Here is a 21206-nt window from a genome sequence, read left to right on the forward strand (position 1 = left end):
AGAGTTCAACATATTGGAAATATCTTAAAAAATCATGATGTGTAATGAAGTAATGGGCAGCACAGTTCCAATTGGTCAGGGAAGAAGGGAACACATGGGTAGATGAGTTGCTGGGGCCACTGGGGTCAGGTATCACTCCTATACCACAGCCTGTATGCTGCCTGTATTCCTCAAGCCCCAGTAACTTTAAATTATAACCTGGACTCCTGAGGCATTACAGCTTTCCCTCAAAAGAGGTGTTGTCTTAAATATTGTGCAAACAACACTATAGCTACTGAATTTAATTCCTTACTTATGAATAAATAAGAGACAAAATATTTTACTGTCTTCCTGATGGGAGTGCGAGAAAATATTGCTGACCATCTGTTTGGCTGTTTTAAAAATAAAATATGTCACGGGGATGAAATTTTATGATGTGCTTCATAGTATTTTTAACTTCTTTTTGGATTTTTTTTGTGTATTACGTTTACATTTGACAATGTTTTTGCTGTATCTCATTATTTTTTGACATGTAGCAAAAACTTACTGAAAACATCTGCAGAGTTCTTCTGATCAGTTCTAGAAAACGTCCGACTACACTGTACTAGTTTAATACAAAAAGAAATCATCTGACTTCTCAGCATAATTAAATCCCCATAGAAAACATAACAGTTTTATATCCCTTCACACACCCATTGACATACATGCAATAACAATTATTGTTTTTTCTGGAAGTGGCCTCTTGCTTCAAAGTTCAAATCATCTGTAATTAGGAATAATTGCAGTTTCAAATAATCACCCTTCTAATTTTTCAGGAACTTTCCTACCTTCCTCTTCCAAACACTGAGAAGGCTCTGCTTCTTCTTATGATGATTACTGAAACATAAAGATCAATATTTTTCTTCTGTTAAAGTACACGCCAGACCTCCCCCATCTATCTACCAGCATGGGTAGATGACCACTGTTTGTGCGAGCAGTGAGGCTGTCCCTCACACCATGCTCAAGGAAGGCAAGGTTTAGTCTCAAACCACACATGCTGGTCAGTTGTGCAGCCCATAAACAACAGGTCTGACACCTTGGATATCTGTCCTAATGCAGTGCTGCCAGAGCAGCTGTGATCGCATACTAGAGGTCTGTCCTGTATTTTGTGGCTTAGCATCTTAAGGTGGCATTCTTATGAAGGCCTGCTTCTGCAAAACTGGAAAAGCCTATCTTAACTGAACTGTTTGCCTACCCTAGAGTTCAGCCCATCGTTTCTGGTTGTTGCAATTTCACATTGCTGCCAAATGCTGGTTGTCTGTGTTGAAAAACTGGATTGCGAGAAAGAGGAAAGAGCAAAAAGTCAGCTCCAACCTCTTCGCAGGTGCCTTTATTTCCTGCCTGCAGAGTCGTTTTGTAATTTTAGAAATTCTTGTTTCAGCCTGTTCATATTTGCCACCCTGAGCTTTGAATCATTAAATGATATTTCATAGTCACCATCTTGACAGTGTTTCACCAGTGAGGGAAGAATAATTTATTCCAGAAACAAGAATCCTAGTGAAGTTCAAGAACACATAAATAAAAAACAAACAAACAAACAAAAAAAGATGCTGGTTTTTTTTTTTTTTTTAATTGGAAAAGAAATCCACAGAAATACCATCTCATTTACAGTACTGCAAGCTGCAAAAGATAGCTTTTACTGTAAACAGAAATCTAATTATGTCAAGCTCTTCACCATAGCCAGGACACTGAGAATAAATTAGGAGACAGGAGGGATGCCTTCTGATGCCTTGGCTGGTGACGTTTGGAACATATCTGAGACTCTGACAGATGCAACTGTGAGTGTCTCATTCAAAACCAGAATCTTATAATTGCTTTAATCCACACTGTATGGAAGTATAAAAAAAAATTACTCAGGACTTACATAATCCTGACAGACGTTTTGCATAACTGTCTCATTAACAGAGGGTGATTTATTGTGGTGGAAGTAGGACAGATGTGTTAATTGTTGTTTTAGTCAAATCTAATTACAACCTGCAGCAGCAGTGACACCCAAGCTCCCTGTTCTCTACCAGCCATATGCTATTGTCCTCTATCTCTACCACAGTGTTCATGTTGTCCTGGGTGACTTGGACAAGACAAAGTTGTTTTTCCAAGGGTCACATTTTGTTGTCAGTGAGGTGAAGCAAGGAACCTTCCAGCTGCAGCCATCAGGATCCAGGGCTGGGGGGGTGAAAAGCAATTTTTGGTAGCTTGCAGTAAAATGAAACATGACACTTGCCTTTAATCTGAAAATCAGCTCACCACCATCTTCATTCACATCACCCTGCTTCACTCTGTTTTCTTAGACACTGTCCTCCTTTCTGTTACTCTTCAAGACTTTACTGGTCCTTAGCACAACTCCTACTGTGCATCTGCATTACCCTGCTCTTATTTTCAGTAGTTTTTAGCTCATGTTTGCCAATTTATTTATCTTTCTTAGTCCTCATAAGATTTGTGTTGGTTCCAGTAAATGTTCCAGCTTAAAGACTGCGCTTCAGCTCATGCTTGGTCCCTGCCACGGCACATCCTGGAGGCTTCGTTTGGTCTTTCAAACTGCTGAGTTGTGGGGCTCAGTTCATAATACAGAAATTTTAGAGCTTAAGGAACGTTAGTGAATTGAACATAAGAAATCAAGTGCAGATGTGTGTAAATGGTTCAGTCTCAAGTGGGTTAAATATAAAAATTGCCAACAGCTGCAATAACTCTAGTTCAATTTGGGGAAAACCAGTGTCTCTACTATGATAAGAGCTTGTGTTTGATCTCTTTAGCTCACACATCTTTACCTCTAGCCTAAACTGACTGACTGATGAATGAACCAAACTGCATTCTTTTACTAGCTTCTGTTTTGCCTTTATTGTTACAAGTCATAGAATAATAGAATCATTAAGGTTGAAAAAGACCTCTGAGATCTGTTAACCCATCAGCACTGCGCCCACTAAACCACGTCACTCAATACAGCATCTACACCTTTTTGGAACCCCCCAGTGGACGCCAACTCCACCGCCTCCCGGGCGGTACTTTGCAACGCTTGACCACTCAGGCTCCCACGTCCCGCCAGCGCGCATGCGCAGCTCCGCAAGGCAGCGGCGGGGTACGCGGGATTCGGGGCGGCCCCGCTCATCCGTCACCACGGCAACTTCGATCTCCCGCCCCGCCCGACGGCGTCACATCGCCCTAGGATCCCGGCGCGCGCAAGCCCCGCCTTCCTCACGCTCGGATTGGGCGCCTGGCCATAGCGCCATCTCAGCATAGCACCGCCGATTGGTCGGACGCGGCTGAGGCACGGGGCGCGCGGTACCTACCAGGAGGCGGAGGCAGGTGCTCATTAGCGTAGCCGCGCCCCCTCGCCGCCGGTCCTCCCGTCTCGCGTCCCCGTGAGGGGCGATCCCCGCCCGGTCCGGCTCTGCGGGGCGGCCCCATCATCTCAGCTGCGGGGCGCGAAGGCCGCGGCGGCACCGCCCGGAGCGCAGCCGCCCCCGGAGCCGCGGGGAGGGCTGGGCACGGCGCGGAGGAGCCGCCCAGGGTAGGCGGTGGCGAGGAGAAGCCTCCGAACCGCGCGGGGAGCGGCTTCGTGAGCATCGCGTGGGGCGGCGGGGCTGCGGGCTCCGGGCGCTGCGGTGCTGCGGTGCTGCGCTGGGCTCCGGACCTTATGGAGGCTGCCGGCTGCGCTTTTGCTGCCCGTGCCTCCGGGGCTCGGTGAGCTCCGCGGCGTCGCGTGGGGCTGCGTGTGACCGCCGTCCCTGCCGTCGCGAGGGAAGCCTCTGTGTTCCTCTATTTCTGTTATTGGTATATTACGTGAAAAGCCGTTTTCGGAGCGTCAGCCGACGTCAGAAATCTGGGAAGCGCCCTCACCATGTGGACTTTCCTGGGCATCGCCTCCTTCATCTACGTGTACAAGAAGTGCGGGGACCTCATGAGCTACGCCAACAAGGAGGTGCTGCTCTCCGCCGCGCTCTTCTTCTCCCTGGGCCTGCTGCTCTCCTATCGCTACCACTTCCGTGCGCCCCGGCAGCAGCAGCAGCAGAAGCCCCACCTGGGGATGCTCTCCCACGCTCTCTCTGCTCTGCCGCTGGTCGGCTTCTTCTGGGCCAAACCTGCTGTGGGGTCTCAGCGAGTCGAGCAACCCAGATCCAGAAAGGTATGTTCAGGTTGGACGTGGCACCTGATTTGGGAGGGACTGCCTGTTGGCCCTTTGGAGTTGGCCTCAGTGAGGGCAGCGAAGGAAGGGCGGGGAGGGGTTGTGTTTGCATCCTGTGTGACGGATGTGTCATGCTTTGCGTTGGTTTTCGATGATGGAAGAAACAGTGAGATTTTATGAAGGTGAATGAAACGTGAGTATTCAAAGCAAATAACATGGTAATGGATTATTATGCTAGCAGAAGGGTATCTTCAATTGCCAGTCTGCTATAAACGTTAGAAGAGCATCGCTTGTGAGGAACCACAGAGAGCTGGGAAATTTTGGCCGAGAGAGGAGAAGGCTCAGCAGAAGGATGTCCTCATCCATGTGCACAAAGTTCTGAAGGTATATAAAGAGGATGGAGCCAGGCTGCTCTCAGCAGTGCCCAGTGCGAGGACCAGAGGCAGTGGGCACAACTGGAGCGTGGGATGTGCCCCCTGAACACCAGGAGCACTTCTGTGCTGTGCAGTTCCAGGTTGTCCAGAGGGAGATCTCCTTCTTGGAGATCTCCAAAGGTCGCCTGGATGTGGCCCTGGGCTCCGTGCTTTGGGTGACCCTGCTGGAGCAAAGGCTAGGCCAGATGGACCCTGAGGTCTCTGCCACCCTCAGCCATGTTGTTATTCTGTGATCATCTTCCTCTTGTTTCTGGATAAAACGTATACATTTAGACAGCAGGAAACACAGTAATGTGGGAATTATTCTTAATATGCTGCTTGTATAATAGCTACAGAACCTGGCTTCGGTTAGCCAGCCCTGTTCTACAGTGATAGTGGAGAGCACCAGGCTTTCAGCTGGAGTTTGGCAGGAGCCCTGCAATCTACCGCCAGTAAGTGGATATGCATATTCAGTCCATCTCTAGGTCAGCACTGTTTGGCTCCATGCCTGGGCACTTCTGGGCCTTTTCAGCTGGGCGCTGACCGCTTGCACAGAACAACTTGAAAGCCTGCCTTTCCCCCAGTATCTTGTTTTTTTTTCAGAGTGGTGCAGTTACACTGTAGCTAAGAACATTACACCATGCCACCAGAAATCCTGGCTTTTGTATTGTTCAGAATACTCATCTCACTGATGTAAACATGTTTTTACTCCTGTCAGCACTGCAGTGCTGAAGCATTTGTGGAAGAGTGAATTGGACTCAATTCAACTCAATAAGGTTAGAGGAATACGTTTTCCCGTGGATGCAACAGTTTCTTTAATTGCTGAGTTCTCTGTGGGGTAGGAATGTATATGTAGGCATTGGATTGTTACTTTATAGATAAGAATATGGCAGCATTGTTTTACTGCCTTTCACAGGAACTCAGTTTCCAGCATATGGGAGACTAAGGCTGTGTTAATGTTTGGCTGTGATCAGGAGGGAAGTTTTAATCAAGTGTGCCTGCTTGTTTCTTTTCCCTGCTTGATTTTTTGTTGCATTATTGTATGGGAACTGCTGAATTATGGCCTGAACCTCTGATTGATCACCTGAGGTGAGCAATGAGTCGTTCTTGGGAGCACAGGTGAAGGCAATTCACCTGTGCTGCTGGAAAGGGTGTAGCCTGGCTCCACCTCTCCTAGACCCATTTAAGGCTGACTACCAGGGGGGTAGGATCTCTTTCTGGAGATCTCTCCTTTTGGATTTTTCCAGTGAGCCCAGGACAAGGGTAAGCCCTCTATCTATTCTTTTTAGTGTAATAACTTGCTTAGCCAAACTCTCTTGTATATTTCTTAATTATAACACCTGTGTATTCGTTGATTATACAATTATAGAGTACAACTCATTTCATTTCAAACAAAGCTAACCTAGAAGATGCTGCCCATCCATCAGCGGGCTCTCAGTCTGCTGGGTGAAAGTAGAACTAGTCCAAAGTCAAACCCATGCAAAGGTTGTGGTACACATCTAACATCTAACTCTGGATTTTTCTTTCTACAGGGTAAAATAGAAGTAAGTGTCTCAGATATGCATTTGACAGAGGCTGCTTCACTTGCAACATTATCGCCCCAATATGATCCAGAAGTTATCGTTGTGGGTTCAGGTGTCCTTGGCTCCTCCTTGGCCGCGGTGCTCGCCAGAGATGGAAGAAAAGTGACTGTAATAGAAAGGGATCTGAAGGAGCCTGACAGGATAGTCGGGGAATTGTTGCAGCCTGGTGGTTTTAATGCACTTAAAGACTTGGGTCTTGAAGGTGAGTGCATTTCAAACTGTGTGTATATATAGATATATACATATAGTTACTGCTCTCAGTTATGTTTTTAGATAAGTCATGCCGTATCTGAAATGGAGGAAAAATGAAGACATGCATTATCTACAATGAATAAAAGGAATTAAAATTGCTTGTGTGCTTCCAATCTGCTATTTTGAAGATTGTGTTTTTCACTCAGAGGGTGGTGACGCACTGGAACAGGTTGCCCAAGGAGGTTGTGGATGCCCCATCCCTGGAGGCATTCAAGGCCAGGCTGGATGTGGCTCTGGGCAGCCTGGTCTGCTGGTTGGTGACCGTGCACATAGCAGGGGGGGTTGAAACTAGATGGCCATTATGGTCCTTTTCAACCCAGGCCATTCTATGATGACTCTATGATATTCTTTCCTCAACATATTTTGATTAGGATAATTGGATTTCATGTGAAGAAATATTTTAAATAAGACTTTTAAAAGCTTTCTTTAACTCATCTGCTGGCTTTTGTTTTGCAGATACAGTAGAAGGTATCGATGCACAAACAGTGAATGGTTACATCATTCATGATCTAGAGAGCAAGTCAGAGGTAGAAATTCCTTTTCCAACATCTGAAGATGGCCGTGTGGTGAGCGGAAGGTCCTTCCATCATGGCCAGTTCATCATGGGTCTCCGAAGGGCAGCCATGGCAGAGCCCAAGTGAGTTCTGTGTGCTGGTCAGTGTCACAGCCTGGGTGCTGAGATGCTGGTGCGTTGTTCCTAGCGTGAGATTTCTTGGCTGTTTCTTTGTGCCCCAGCACATTGGCTCCAATGGGCAAGGCTGAGAGAAAGCAACAGCTGAAGTTACTCATTCTGTTATTGTAGACATATTTATGAGTGGAATATGCTTCTTATGTTAGCCTTCGAGACAAGTTAATTTTTCAATTTATGGGAACAAAGGCTTTAACTAGAAGGGTGGATACTGGCTTGTCCCTGTGAGAGAGCAGTCTGAGGCTAAAAAGTTGATTCTCTTAGGCCTGTTATTGGGTTTGATATTTTACCAGAAGCACTAACCTCAGGGTGCAATGCACGGAGCTTGTTTTGCTAAGAAATGTGTGATATTCCTTGGTATCATTTCTTCCACATATGTTGTCTGTAGTGCCAGGAATCTTTTACATTTGCATGTTCTGTAATTTTTTTTTATGGCTAAGAGAGCAAAATAGCTAAGAAGGAGCACTAAATAATGGGAGAGAGCTACTCCCAGTAACTGTTGTACAATCCTAAAGATGCATCCTATTCCTAATGAAATAAAGAATGTTTGATATTTGCTTGTATTAAAAGAGAAGAGGAGGAAACATTTCCAAAAAACAAATAGATTCTAGGTGCTGCTTCTGAAGGGTGGATTTTTTTTCTCCATCAGTAATGCTTATAAGGAAATACAGAAGGTACTGTCATCTTACTTTACACATCAATTTTGAAGTGGAAACTTACTTTATTTTATCGTATCTTTTATATCCTATACAATCGTTAGCACTAAAAGACAGCAACTGTGCAGTACAGTTAAAATCAATGACGACTGCATTTAATAGCTATAAAAGCTAAAACTTTCTTGGTTATGGCTTCAAGTTCAGTGAAATTTGGGCGCCTCAACCTAAGGAGAACTCCATGAGCTACACAAAAATCCTGTCAGCAGAAATTTACAAAAGCTGATGTTTGAGTCTCGAGTTCAGCCCTTACCCTTTCTTCCACTCCTTATTCATTTCTTGTATGTTTTCTTCCCGTTCTAATGAAAGCATAGGAAACTGCATGTTACAAAAAGGCACAAGAGAGATGAAATACTCTTCATAGTGCTGTGAAGCTTTGTTTTCCATCTCAGAACTTGTGAAAATATAGGGAATAATGACTACTGAATGTATTCTCTTCATCTGTTTTAGATAATATGAACTTCTTTCAGATGAGTAAAATTAATTCTGCAAAAGAAAAAGGTAGGGTATCATTAGTTAGTGATTTTTTTTATAGTGGGTTAGAACCAGAATAGGAATAAGCTCTTAATTGAATTATGGCTATAAAAGAAATATAAAAGCCAGTAAGATCTGCAGAATGCTGATTCACCTGCTATTAACCTGGTAGGTTGCTACATACTCTTGCTGTTGAAGTTCTTGTTAGGCATGTTTTCAATTGCTATGTTACCTTTGAGGGCCTGAACTCTCAGGCTATCTTATTCTCTCATGGAACTTTATCTAATTTCTCTGAGTTTTTTTATTCCATGTGGATGTGAAAACGTCTGTGAAGTAGAGAAGCGTGTTCATTTTAAGTTGCAGGGTCTGAACTGCTGGGATTGTGTCTAACAGCTCAGATCCAACAAGAGGTTTAAGTGGAAAGAGATAAGGTTTGTGAAACCCAAATAGCCAAAACTGGACATAGATGCAAGGGATGCTCAGTTTGGACTCTGATTATAAGTACTGTCAGAGCTTTGTCCTAAACAGGGCAGATTACTGAGGACTATTCTGTGTTAGTTAGGAACCTCACTTCTACCTCGCTTACGTGTTAAGAATTGAGTGCTACTTTGGGTCTTGCTTCTGCCCTCTGTGTGGGGTTACATCCCTCGTGTTCTGTCAGTCTGCTCTGCTGAACAGAGGGAAATGCTCAGGGGGCTGATTTCTGACTGCTTGTAGGTGTTAGACTCCTCTCTGCTCATCTCCTTCGGCCAGGGAATGCCTAAAGCAAAAGCAGGGGTTCTGCTTGGTGGTAGGATGTTTATGTTAAGCACTATAGCTTTAGAATAGTCTGAAAAGTCAATCAAATGGCAGTGCTGAACTGAAGCTAATGACAAGCAGTGTTTGACATTAAACGTGACTTCAAAAAGTGCTGAAGAATCTTTGTGTGTTGCGTTTAGAGAGAATGTTGTGGCAGAGACAAGATTACTGAAAATGGCATTTTCCTTCTGTGCCTAATACGATGAAATGTTGGCATCCTTAATCCTCTATGCTCCTCTTCTAAATCCTGCTTTATTTCAGTGCAAAATTCATTGAAGGAACTGTGACACAGCTGCTTGAAGAAGATGATTGCATAGTGGGTGTTCAGTACAAGGACAAAGAAACTGGGGATACTAAGGTGAGACAGTTTTCTGTTCTGATCTTTGTTTAACTACTGTGAAAATAGAGTTAAGTGTGTGTAGCAGTGCTTTTTAAATGCTATTTCAGAGCTCTGGTGCAGAAATCTGCAACTACCAGAGAGATGAAAGCTTTGATGAAAGGATGCAGTGGATGCAGTCCTGGCATATCAAAATTCTTGTTGTAACTCCTGATGTTTTTTTGATAACAGTTCAATTCTCCAGAGGCACTGTTGTTGTTTGTTTGTTTTTTTCCCTAAATAATTCATATGTTTGGAGCTTAAAATATTTCAAAGTTACTAATGGAAGAAATAACATGTTCAGATTTGTGCTTTGACTGTGTTTAAAAAAAAAAAAAATCCATGTTTCAACGTATGCTACCTCTGTTGAGTGAGGTGTCTGGAAGTCAGGTAGGTGCCTGCTCATAGAGATACTCTGCCCGGTCATCATCTCTTGGGTCACAGAGAGTTCTGACCTGTTTTGTGTCACTGATTTGATTGTTCTTTGCCTCAGCTAAGGCAAAACTACTGGCTAAATTCTGAGAAATTGAGTGAACTTACAGTGGCTTTAGGAGAAACCTATCCAGATAGAGCATATATACTGAAGTTGTGGATTCAGTCTCTAGAAAAGCCAAAAAAAAACACTTTAAAATTACTCCTCCAAGAGGAAGGAGGATTAATAAGTCTGCTCAGGCAAAAGGCATTGCAGTCCTCAGGGTGTGCTAGGAGTGGGGAGCTGTAAGACAGCTGAGGAAGATCATCATCCTCAACTCCTTGTGAGGTAGCTGGGAGCTTTCATGGCTTTCATTGCTGTAATTGTAAGTACAGCTTGTTTGGCTAGCATTAGACTGACCAGTGTTCTAACCTGTGCTATTTGAGAGCATGGGTGGTGTTCTTAGGGCCTTGAGGTTCCTGTCTGTACGGAGGTGATAAGCAAACTCACTGAGTGCTGGACTTCTGTGTCTGGAAAGAATTGAATTATTTGCCAGTGTAGAGAGCCTCTGTTTTATAGCAATGTAGCACCAAGAGGAACCTATTCCAGGCACGGATGTACACTAGCATTGCTGGCTCACCAAATGCTTCTGTCCAACAATGAACTATTTTTCAGAGTGCCAATGAAACACTGCATGCTTTTTCCTGAAAGCTTCAAAGGAAAAATTATTTTTTGTTTTCTATTCCTGCCAAGGCCAAAGGCTAATGCTCATCATAGATCTGCAGTCATTATGTACTCTAATTTAACTGCAAATGACAACAAGAAAGCTGTATGTAGAAGGAAATATCCATCTCTAAATGCTTTCTAGTTCTTTTCTCATAATAAGCATCTTATTTTTATGATATTAATATCTGAAGAATTTTCTCATGTTTGAGTATGGTGTCTGTATTAAATGTTAGGAATTTGTGCATATCTTCAGACTGAACCTAATCCATTTATCTTATTTTTTTCTCTCTATACCTGTTGTTTCTGTTTGTAGCACCTAAGGATGGTAGGAACTGCTCTGAATTTGCTGCTTGTTCTTTTAAGAAAGATCTGGGCATGTTTGGTACATTTTTTTATTAGCAACAAGCATAAAATGTTTTAGTATGTGTGATTCTTCTTTTGTCTATTCCTCAAGAGCATTATGGGCTGAGCATAGCAATCACTCCACTTTTCTGGTCTGTTTTATCCAATTCTGAAACAGAGCCCATAGCTGTGTTACATGACTGCATGTCTAGGAGAAGCTGATTGTCTTGAACATCTAATGTGCAATTGAAAAGGAGGGCTTGAGAGTTATTTCCAACTGCTGTGGAAAAAAGAAGGAAAACGCCCCATCTTTTTCTTTGTTACACTACAGGAACTTCATGCACCGCTGACGGTTGTAGCTGATGGACTTTTCTCCAAATTTAGAAAGAACCTGGTCTCCCAAAAAGTCACTGTTTCATCCCATTTTGTTGGCTGCATTCTGAAGGTAACTTTTGTATATAATGTGAGGATATATATTTCCTCATACATCTGTAATGCTGGGTTATCTGTTAGCATGCAGCAGCCTCCGCCCTCTTGGTGGTGTCCCACAGCTGTTGGTGCTGCTGTGAGCTGGTGGCCCTGTGATGGTTCAGCACGCTGTTGGTGACCTGAGTGTGTTGGCTCTGCTGGATTCCACAGGGTCACTGGGCTCCACAGTTCTTGGAAACCTTCCACACAATTTCTTCTCAATATGTATTTCTTCTTTTTGTGGTCTGTTGTTTTCTGCTTGGCTGGTCTTTCCACCCACCACCTATAGAACCAATTTATGTGGACTCATACAGAAGGGGCATATGGTAGGGCTTTATAAAATGAAAATGCATGCATCTCCTTTCACAGACTTCGGAACAAGAAATACTTTAATGAAATACAATTGCAGATAGCATTGCAGAAGCTTACATAGGGAATATATCTATGAAAGGTTTAAGTAGTCTGCTTCTTAAAGCAACTATTGATGCTTTATTATAAGAACTGTCTTGAACTCCAGTCTGAGATGTTTTCCCATTGAATCAGCTGTTCTAGCCATTTCTGTGTCACACTGAGAAATGCTTGGAAATTTGCACCTGTGTTTTTTTTTTTTTAACTTTGAAGTTATTGGTGTATGCTCTGTCCCATCTCTAGCATAGCTGAACTTACTGTGTCAGATTTAGCATATGTGATAGAGTTGCAGGTCAGGCTTTCAGCTCTTTTAAAAATTTATATAACTGTGAACCAGATTATTTTTTTTCTAAGAGGATATTGTAGTTAGAAGTTAAATTAACACTGAAATTTACTCTTAAAGCCAGCATCTATGCATATGATTTCTCTGTAGTTGAGCGGGGGGGGGGTTAAACCACCTGGATTACCTGGAGTACTGTGTCTGGTTCTGGAGCCCTCAAAACAAGAAGGACACAGAGCTGTTGGAGCAGATCCAGAGGAGGGCCATGGAGATGATCAGAGGGCTGGAGCAGCTCCTGTGCAAGAAGAGACTGAGAGAGTTGGGGCTGTTCAGACTGGAGAAGAGAAGGCTCTGGGGGCCCTTCCAGTACGTGAAGGGTTCAGTGAGGCTGTGGATGCCCCCTCCCTGGAAGTATTCAAAGCCAGGCTGGATGATGCTTTGAGCAACTTGATCTAGAGGGAGGTGTCTGTGCCTATAGCAGGGGGTTGGAACCAGGTGATCTTAAAGGTCCCTTCCAACCGAAACCATTCTATAATTCTGTGATTAGCTTTCAGCATAGCTACTTGAAACTGTGCACCAGTCTAACTAGACCCGTTGGTGGGAATACTGAAGGGGAAAAAAATAGTTTCAACGCCTTGCATAAGCCTGTTTCTGCTCTCAGTGCTCTATTTTATATAGCCCTAATGTTTGAATTAGAAGATGTCCCTGTAGGACTAGAGGGAATGGCCTCAGGCTGCGCCAGGGAAAATTCAGGCTGGGTGTTTTAGGAAATACTACTTTTCCAAAGGAGTGGTCAGGTGCTGCAATGGGCTGCCCAGAGAGGTGATGGAGTCACTGACCCTGGAGGTGTTCAAGGAACATTTAGACATTATAATGAGGGACATGGTTTAGTGAAACCTATTGGTGATAGGTGGATGGGGACTGGGTGATCTTGTAGGTCTTTTCCAACCTTGGTGATCCTCTGATTCTGTTACTCTGGATATAAGTGCATTTACTAGTTTGTGTTAAGGCAGTGACATTCATTTTTTCTCCACAGTATTCTTGTTGCTAAGGCACTCGTTCAGAGGATGAAAATCATGAGTTTTAGGTGTAAGCTAGCAACTGTGGTTAAAACCAATTGTTTATACTCAAAAAAGCATACTCAAACTGTGTCCCTGCCAGTAGATGGGGTACCTTGTAACCAGCTACCTTGTACCAGCCTTCAGGATCTGTACATTTAAGTGAGAAAGCATGAACGTACGTTGGTAGCTGGTCTGTTGTAGCCAACTCAGGTTGGCTTTGCCTTGCCTTCCACAGCTGCTGCAGTAACCATTGGATTAACAGCAGAAATAAGGAAGAATGAACAAAACCTTACAGAACTTCCACCAGACATAGTCTGAGTTGGAGAGCTTCAGCACTTTCTGTGTCCCTAACCCTAGAATTATCTATCACTACTTGAGGGCCTTCTCTTTCTTTACTCCTGGAAACCTGCCTGAGGAGCAGCTGTAGGGTGCTGGGAGCCTGTGATTTTTTTCCCATGGGGTTGTCTACACTACAGATTACTGTACTTCATTCCTTTCCATAACTTTCTTTATGGAAGTAAAAATGATCTTATGGAATGCTTCTACATTCTTTTTATTCTTGAAAACATGCTGTTTTGAAAGAAAAAAATAATACAACCTTAATATGATACAGGATTTTATTTGAAGTGTCAGAGAATGGTTTTGTGTATCTGAAGTTTGATATCCCTTCATTAATTGATTTCAATCCTTCTCCCACTTCTTTTGAAGGATGCACCACAGTTTAAAACTAATTATGCCGAACTTGTTCTGGCTAAAACTAGTCCAGTGTTAATCTATCAGATTTCTTCAACTGAGACTCGAGTCCTTGTTGATATTCGAGGAGAAATGCCAAAGAACCTGAAAGAATATATGCTTGAGAGCATTCATCCCCAACTGCCCGGTGAGTCTGGTTTGTTGGTTTGTTTTATCTCCACATTCAGAGTTCAGTGTCTCAATAACTGTTCTCCCTTCTTAGATGACACGTCAGATAGCAGATTATTTGAGTTTGAGTTAGAAGTTTGGAAGGACTATGCCTCTGAAAAGAGGTTCAAAGGAGTTGTGAGCAAATTATTTAAGGCTCTACCAAATAAGTGTAACCAAAGAACCTTGGTTTTTGCAGATCACCTTAAGGAACCATTTCTAATAGCAGTTCAGAATGATCGTTTAAGGACTATGCCAGCAAGCTTCTTACCTCCTTCAGCTGTTAACAAGAAAGGTGTGTATTATGAAGTAAAGCAGATGGAGGCAAGGCATTAGAAACTTGTGGGTCTTAAGGCTGTGTTCTCATAGATGGGTGTTTGTTGCTCAGTATAGCTACCTCATTCTGTTATAAAAATACATTTGAAAATGCATGTTTTGGCACAACTTAACAACAATGTTTATATCAATGCAAGACTTTAAATCATTGTCTGCTTCATTTTAAATTTTAAGTAACTCAGTGGGTCGTGCTTTTAGAAGTTTGGTCTCTTCATGAGGGGAGGAAAATGGAGGAAAAAAAAAAAACAACCTTGAATTTTATGTCTGCTCTTTGACATGCATGCATATGTATAAGGGAACTTGAGACTTTTAAATCTGTTAAAGCCATCCTCCCTTTTATTTCTTTTTTCTTTTCAGTTTCTAGTTGCTGTTCCTGGTGGGAATGAATTCTCAATAAGCTGGGAAACAAAGTACAGGGTTTGAGTGCTAGAATGACATGGCAGTTGTGCAGTAGCTCACTCATATTTTCTTTTTTCTATCTAGGAGTTCTCCTTCTAGGAGATGCGTATAATATAAGACACCCTCTTACTGGTGGAGGAATGACTGTTGTTTTAAACGATGTCAAAATATGGAGAAGCTTGCTCCAGGATATTCCAGATCTTTATGAAGATTCTGACATTCTTAAGGTGAAACTTTATTTTATTTATTTTGACTTAATTTAGACAAATGTGGTTCCACTTCAGACGATGCACTCTAAGTTGCATAAACGTAAGGGATGTGGAAGTTATTACTGAGGCACAGCTGTTCTCAACTCTTCAGATAAATAAATCACATCAGGCATTTTCACTGAGCAGAGCTGTGATTTGTGAGTGCTGTGGCTGTGAGGCAGATTGCTAGGATAGTATCTGATATGTTCCCACACTGATATTGTGGTTTAGTGTACGTTTTGCTCAAGCAGACTGGATTTGAACCATCACCATGTGTGAGTTGAATTTGGAGTAATGAGCATGTGTACCTAGTTTGTCAGTGTGCATCTTGACACCCCAATAGTAGGTGAGAAGGCGTTCACATGAACGTGACTTCTACTGATTACTCAATTTTCTCAGTGATTCTGTGTTGCCTAATAGAAATGTGTTTTGTTCCTTTTGCAGGCCAAAAAAACATTTTACTGGTCAAGAAAAAAGTCTCATTCTTTCGTAGTGAATATTCTTGCCCAGGCACTGTATGAACTTTTTGCTGCTACAGATGGTAAATATATATTTAAATAACTTCTGATGAATTAAAATTTGTTGAATAAATATTTCTGGAGGGCATGTGTGTTAGTAGGTGAGCATACACATAGATGTATGTATATACATGAATATAAAACACACTGATCAAAGGATTTTAATGAGTTAGCCTGAGTTGTCTTCCCAGTTAGTTCTAGCATTGTGTAAACTAAGCTATAGCAACCCACAGGCCATCTGGAGTTTCTATTTAATAAACAAAACATTGGATAACTTAAATCAATTGTTCTTGTGTCAGCATTCAGGAATATGTAGCTTCTCTATAAAATCCTATAAAATCAGGTTGAAATCTAACTGAATTAAACAGCAGCAGCTGCCAAAATGCTGAAGTCTTTGTTTTTGTATCATTGTTTTATATGCTCAAAGTTTCTCAGTATCTGTTGACTATATTTGTGAGTGATTTCAATTTGTTTTGTAGATTCCTTGCACCAGCTAAAGAGAGCCTGTTTCCACTACTTCAGACTTGGTGGAGAATGTGTCTCAGGTCCTGTTGGATTGCTGTCTGTGTAAGTTCAGCATATCTTTAATAGCTGGTGAACCAGGTCAAGTTTTGTGAACCTCTGTTAGATTCTGCTTCGCAGCCAGTCTGTCAGTTCTGTGTGGGGAGAATGCTCCATGTGAGGCAGTGTTTTTAGGATTATACTGAAGTTTTGAAGCTTTATTAGAAGCTTTGAATGCTGCCTTTTTTAGCTGTTGAAAAATGTCTCTGCAAACTGGAGAGACACTGGAACAGGTTGCCCATAGAGGCTGTGGATGCCCCCTCCATGGAAGCATTCAAGGCCAGGCTGGTTGGGACTTCGGGCAACCTGGTCCAGTGGTGTGCAATCCTGCCCATGGCAGAGGGTTGGAACTAGATGATCTTTAAGGTCCTTTTCAACCAGGCCATTCTATGACAAGTGGCATGGGAGTTAGCGTGGACCCTTCTGCTCATTCAAACGGAGGAGCTGGTGGAGATGTTTCATGCTTGACAAGCTGAGAGTAGTGATGGATGAGGTCTCCCACAAACGAGCAAAAGGAACAGAGAAGCAAGTACCTATCAAGATCTTCTGAATGCTCCCTTCAAGCTGGAGAATGCACAGTAAATTGTTCTTTGAACATGTAAGAATGTGTCCATTTGTTTCTTTGGAAAGAGATCTAAAACTGGTAGGGTCAGTACAGGCTAACCTAGGAGTTGATAAGGACAGATTTGAACTACTGGGAATGAAGAGAAAGCAGAGGTGTATGTTGGTCATAGTGCAGAATGGAATGCAGGTGTGCAGCAGCTCCAAGATGGTCAGGGTTTGTTCACAGCTGGAACAGCAGGACCGCAGCTGCTTAAATCAGAGCAGTTGTCTTGTGCAAAGAGCCAACCTGGGAACTGAACATTTGTCTGTGCTTTTTTTTATCCTGTTTATTTACATGTTCTATTTCTTGCTTTTTGAAACAGGCTATCTCCTAAACCAATGGTGCTGATTGGCCACTTCTTTGCTGTGGCATTGTACGCCGTTTACTTCTGCTTTAAGTCAGAGCCATGGATCACCATGCCTCGAGCCTTCTTCAGTAGTGGAGCTATACTTTACAGGAGTTGCTCTATAATATTTCCACTTATTTACTCTGAAATGAAGTCCCTCATCTATTAAAGTCCAAGGGGATATGACTGGACAAAGAAAACATGAAGATCACAATGCCTTTAAAATCTTTGGACATGTACTGTTTACTATTGTGTCATGTTTTCTTCTCTTCAAAATGTGATTTCCTTGATCGGGATTTGACTTAGTTTTGGTTTTGTGGTTATATACATATATATTATATGTAAATATTCTTTTATTTGCAATTAAAGTTCGAGGAGGAGGTAGCTTTTTACAAGGACTGTAAGGAAGCGTTCGCATATTGCCAGGTCTGTCAGAATTTTCATCCCTCGCTTTATCCATTGCAGAGTGCACCACTAATATTAATAAACTGAAAAGTGAAAACTGTAAACCACATGCTGCTATTATCCTTCATGCTTCTTTCTGCTCAGTAGCACCATAGGCTTCCTTTCTTTCTGTGAAATACTGTAAGAAAATTCCTGATTTGGGCCATTTCATGAGGGTTTGCCTCTGTTCTCTTTCAGTTGCAGCTGAGGTACTGTTATACCAATGCTTCAAAGGACACTGCAAGTGATTGCAGATGTTGCAATGTCATCATGTCTGCAGTGCTAGTCACTTCTGCAAATGCCACATGTAGGGCTCTCCTAAAAGTGTTCTTTACACCAGAATTGTTTGAAACAAGTAATAATCAAAGCATGCTAGTGGTGGCTGCTGCACCCAGGTACTGAAAGCACGTGTTTTGTTGAAACTTTCTTCCCATCTCACTTGGTTCTAAAAACTGAGTTTTTTTTACTTGGTTTGTGTGTAAGTAAAGGTTAACACTGCCACTGACTTAAGCACAGCAACCAGCTATCTACTGAAACAACTGGAATGCGGGCTGTTTCCAGTAGATGCTCTTTAATATTACTGCTGGAAAGTTGTGAGAAGTACAATTCAGGTGTCCTTTCAATACTTGAAATATATCTTTTCCTGTAGATACTACAGCACATTACTTGAGAGTTTGTGTTTTACTACTGGGCAATATTCCTCTGTGTTACCTTCACCGCTTTGCTTTCCTTTGTTCTTGTGTTCTTCCATTTTCCCTTGCCTTTCATACAGTTGCTTTGTGTATCTCCACATGGCTGTCATATTCTGGCTTGCCAAACCAATGGTGTGTTAGTATGGCCCAGAGAGCAGCAACACACTGTTCTTCTGTACTTAAAAACTTGGACTATATGTTTTGGAAATGACCAATTGCATAAGCTGTATATAGATATACATTCTGTGTTGGATTGGGGGTGGGGGGAGAAAAATTTGTGGAAAAGATTTTTTAGTGTTTTATTTAATGGATATTTCAAATGACCAAGACTTTTCCAGATGAGACAAAAATGTGTATATTTTTCTAACCATGATCACTTTTGATATCTATGTCACTTTGGTATCTATAAACATGTTCACAGAGCATGCAGACCTCTGAGCAGAGCACTGATGATTTCAGGTACCATTATTTGTGGTAACTAAATGATGCCCCTGGTGAGGGGAAGCAAAAAATTCACATTTATACAAGTGTTTTCAGAGCTTGTGACAACTTTGGGAATATTGGCTGCTCTTACATTTCCTATTTTTACTATTATTTACGGTCAGTCTCTTTCAGTTCAAGGATAAACAATCTTGAGCCAAATACACACTCAGCTAACTGAAATAAAACGTTATACCTGTAGATTTCTTTTCTTGTGTATCTCTGGATCATGACTTCAATTAGGTATTGACTTACCAGGAAATCTCAGTGCGCTTAAAAGTGCTTAAACATACAGATGATTTGTTTCCTGAAGCCAATGCCTGGCTCAGTGTTCTGCTGATCGGGCTAAAGATCACTGCTCGAAAACTGTGGAGGAGAGAAGGATCTTGAGTGCACGTCTATGGAAGAGCAAAGTAATGTGGTTGTTTCAGAAAGAGTTCTTGAGCCAAATGTGGGCAAAAGAAGTAAAGCTGCTGGTTAGGGAGCAATGTCTGCAGGTAAGAGCAAGGTAGGTGCTCTCTCTGCTCAGAAGTGCTATGGAAGCTTGTTTGTAGGTGGAGTGGATTCAGGCATTGAAGTGTTGCATTTCTTGGAGGTAGTGTGAGAAACTGTTTGGTAAAGTGTTTTGGGTCTTTTGTTGCTTTGTTGTTGTTCATTTTTTCTTTTTATTTGCTTAAAATGTTCACTTTTCACCCCATCAATTTTCCAGTAGAAGCTTCTTAGTTGCATCTTTAAAAGAATCAGCTGCTAGGCAGGTGTGTAGCATTGGGTTCCATGCGAGGAGTGATTCCTCTGTTCTGGGTTCGTGTTTGATGCCTGCTTCAGCAGCAGGCAGAGCAGTGGTAGTTCTCTTTCTCCCCCATTCCCTCTTACCACCTGAAACAGAGTGCTTGATCAGCTTTGGGCCAGCTGCTGGAGTTTGGAGTTCATACAGGTGGCCCTGCATGTGGCAGGGGGGTTGGAGATTCATGATCCTTGAGGTCCTTTCCAACCCTGGTGATTCTGTGATACCTTGATTGTCTTTTTGACAACAGTAGTGTAATGTGATGTTAGAAGTCTCAGGCATTATAGTGCCTCTCAGGGGTAGTGCATGAACAGAGCCTTAAATATTCTGTTCTGCAGCTTCAGAAAAGAGAAGTGCATCATATCCTGTAGATGTGAGTGATGTGCTAACACCGGAGGAGCACTGGAAGCTGCAGTGTATTTGGGGAGGGAGCAAGTACCAGCAAGCAGCAATTGCTCTTCTTGATCTATATTGCCCAAGCTCTGCTGAGTACTGATTTGGTTTTGAACAGGCAACTCTTAAGTTGCCCTACAATTGGGTTGTGACAATGTGTGTGCAACATCAGTGATGTTAGGAGGGTTTCCAAACATCTGTGGAAATCTGGGAGGAAAATGAAGAGGCAGAGGGTTTGTTGAAATGGACTGTTCCATTTTGTACAATGAACAGCAGCGCGACAGTTCAAGTTATTTGAGGTATTAAAAGGAAAAGCTGATGGGGTGTTCTAAGAAGCAACTGAACACCATTGCTAATTGTAAGCAAAGTAGCATAAAGCGGATGTCCTGTACTGGTGTCCAGCTGTAAGTGCTCAGAAATGGACCCTGCAATCTCCATGGCTCTCCCTGAGCTGCTCAGTTTGCAGCAGCAGCCAAAAAGGGGATGGGATGCTGGGAGTTGTCAGTGAAGGGATAAAAGGGAAAAAAACAGGGGAAACACAACTCAGAATGAAATGAGTCTTTGCACCAGCAGCTGTATCTCACAGCAGGAGCACATAATGCTCCAGGCTTCGCTGGGGGCATTTTCAGAGGCTCAAGAGATGTGAAGACAGCATGTGGGTTTGGGAGCCAGGCTTCAAGTGTGGGTTACAAGGCCAACAAAGAGCACATCTGTAATCCAAGCACTGAAATACAGTGCTCGTTAAAGGCAAGGCCAAGGATATGAGAGCACCCAGGCAGCTTAGTGGGGTGTACTGTGTTCTCATATGTGACTTAGAAATGGTCTCACCTATTCTATCTCAATGGTTAACTTGTTTTTCTAGGGGTGCACTTGGATTTTCTTCAGCTGCACTGAAGAAAACGACTGCTGGGTGCCCTTTGGAGGGGAAAGGGGTTAATGTGGAATAGGGATGGCTGCCAGCATTGGGTGGATCGAGCTGCCCTGTGTGGGGTGTGAGTGTTGTGCCAGAGCAGACAATGGGACCCAGCATGTTTTATGAACTTCATTTTATATGGCCTCGATGGAGTACTGAGAGCCTGAATGTCCTTGTGGGGCTTCCCAGGTGTAGATCCTCTTGCAGAGCTGGACCAGCAAGAGCTGGGTTGCTTGTTTGAGGATGTGGTGGGTGTGCTTTGACCTTGAACAACTCTTGCTTTGCTTTTTGATGTATGTGAGGCTCTGTCATCATCTGGTGCTGGACTGAAATGCCACTCATTGGCAATGATCTCACTGCAGTGTGCAGCCCTCCCTGCAGGCACAAACACAGTGCTGCCTTGGGGTGTCTGGGCTCACTGCTTTCCCCATCGCTCAACTCAGGTTCCTGCATTTG

At 42.8% G+C, this 21206-nt stretch overlaps 1 protein-coding gene across 1 annotated transcript; it reads left to right on the forward strand.

Moving 5' to 3' along the window:
- The first annotated feature begins 3276 nt into the window (after positions 1-3276).
- On the forward strand, positions 3277-18854 carry SQLE (squalene epoxidase). The gene is made up of 11 exons (XM_031591213.2): positions 3277-4138; positions 6084-6336; positions 6843-7023; positions 9321-9417; positions 11247-11360; positions 13841-14012; positions 14232-14327; positions 14852-14994; positions 15460-15556; positions 16013-16100; positions 17021-18854. Exons 1-11 carry the CDS (start codon positions 3854-3856, stop codon positions 17211-17213), a joined length of 1719 nt encoding a protein of 572 aa, XP_031447073.2. The 5' UTR covers positions 3277-3853; the 3' UTR covers positions 17214-18854.
- The last annotated feature ends 2352 nt before the right edge of the window (positions 18855-21206 follow it).

Source organism: Phasianus colchicus, chromosome 3 (genome assembly GCF_987193195.1).
Source record: "Phasianus colchicus chromosome 3, bPhaCol1.hap1.1, whole genome shotgun sequence".
NCBI classification, from domain to species: domain Eukaryota; kingdom Metazoa; phylum Chordata; class Aves; order Galliformes; family Phasianidae; genus Phasianus; species Phasianus colchicus.

Excerpts from the sequence above, each read along its gene's own strand:
- SQLE (XM_031591213.2), top strand. The coding sequence starts at position 3,854 with ATGTGGACTTTCCTGGGCATCGCCTCCTTCATCTACGTGTACAAGAAG. Across the intron at positions 4,139-6,083 it reads AGCAACCCAGATCCAGAAAG|GGTAAAATAGAAGTAAGTGT; the intron begins GTATGTTCAGGT and ends TTCTTTCTACAG. Across the intron at positions 14,013-14,231 it reads CATTCATCCCCAACTGCCCG|ATCACCTTAAGGAACCATTT; the intron begins GTGAGTCTGGTT and ends TGGTTTTTGCAG.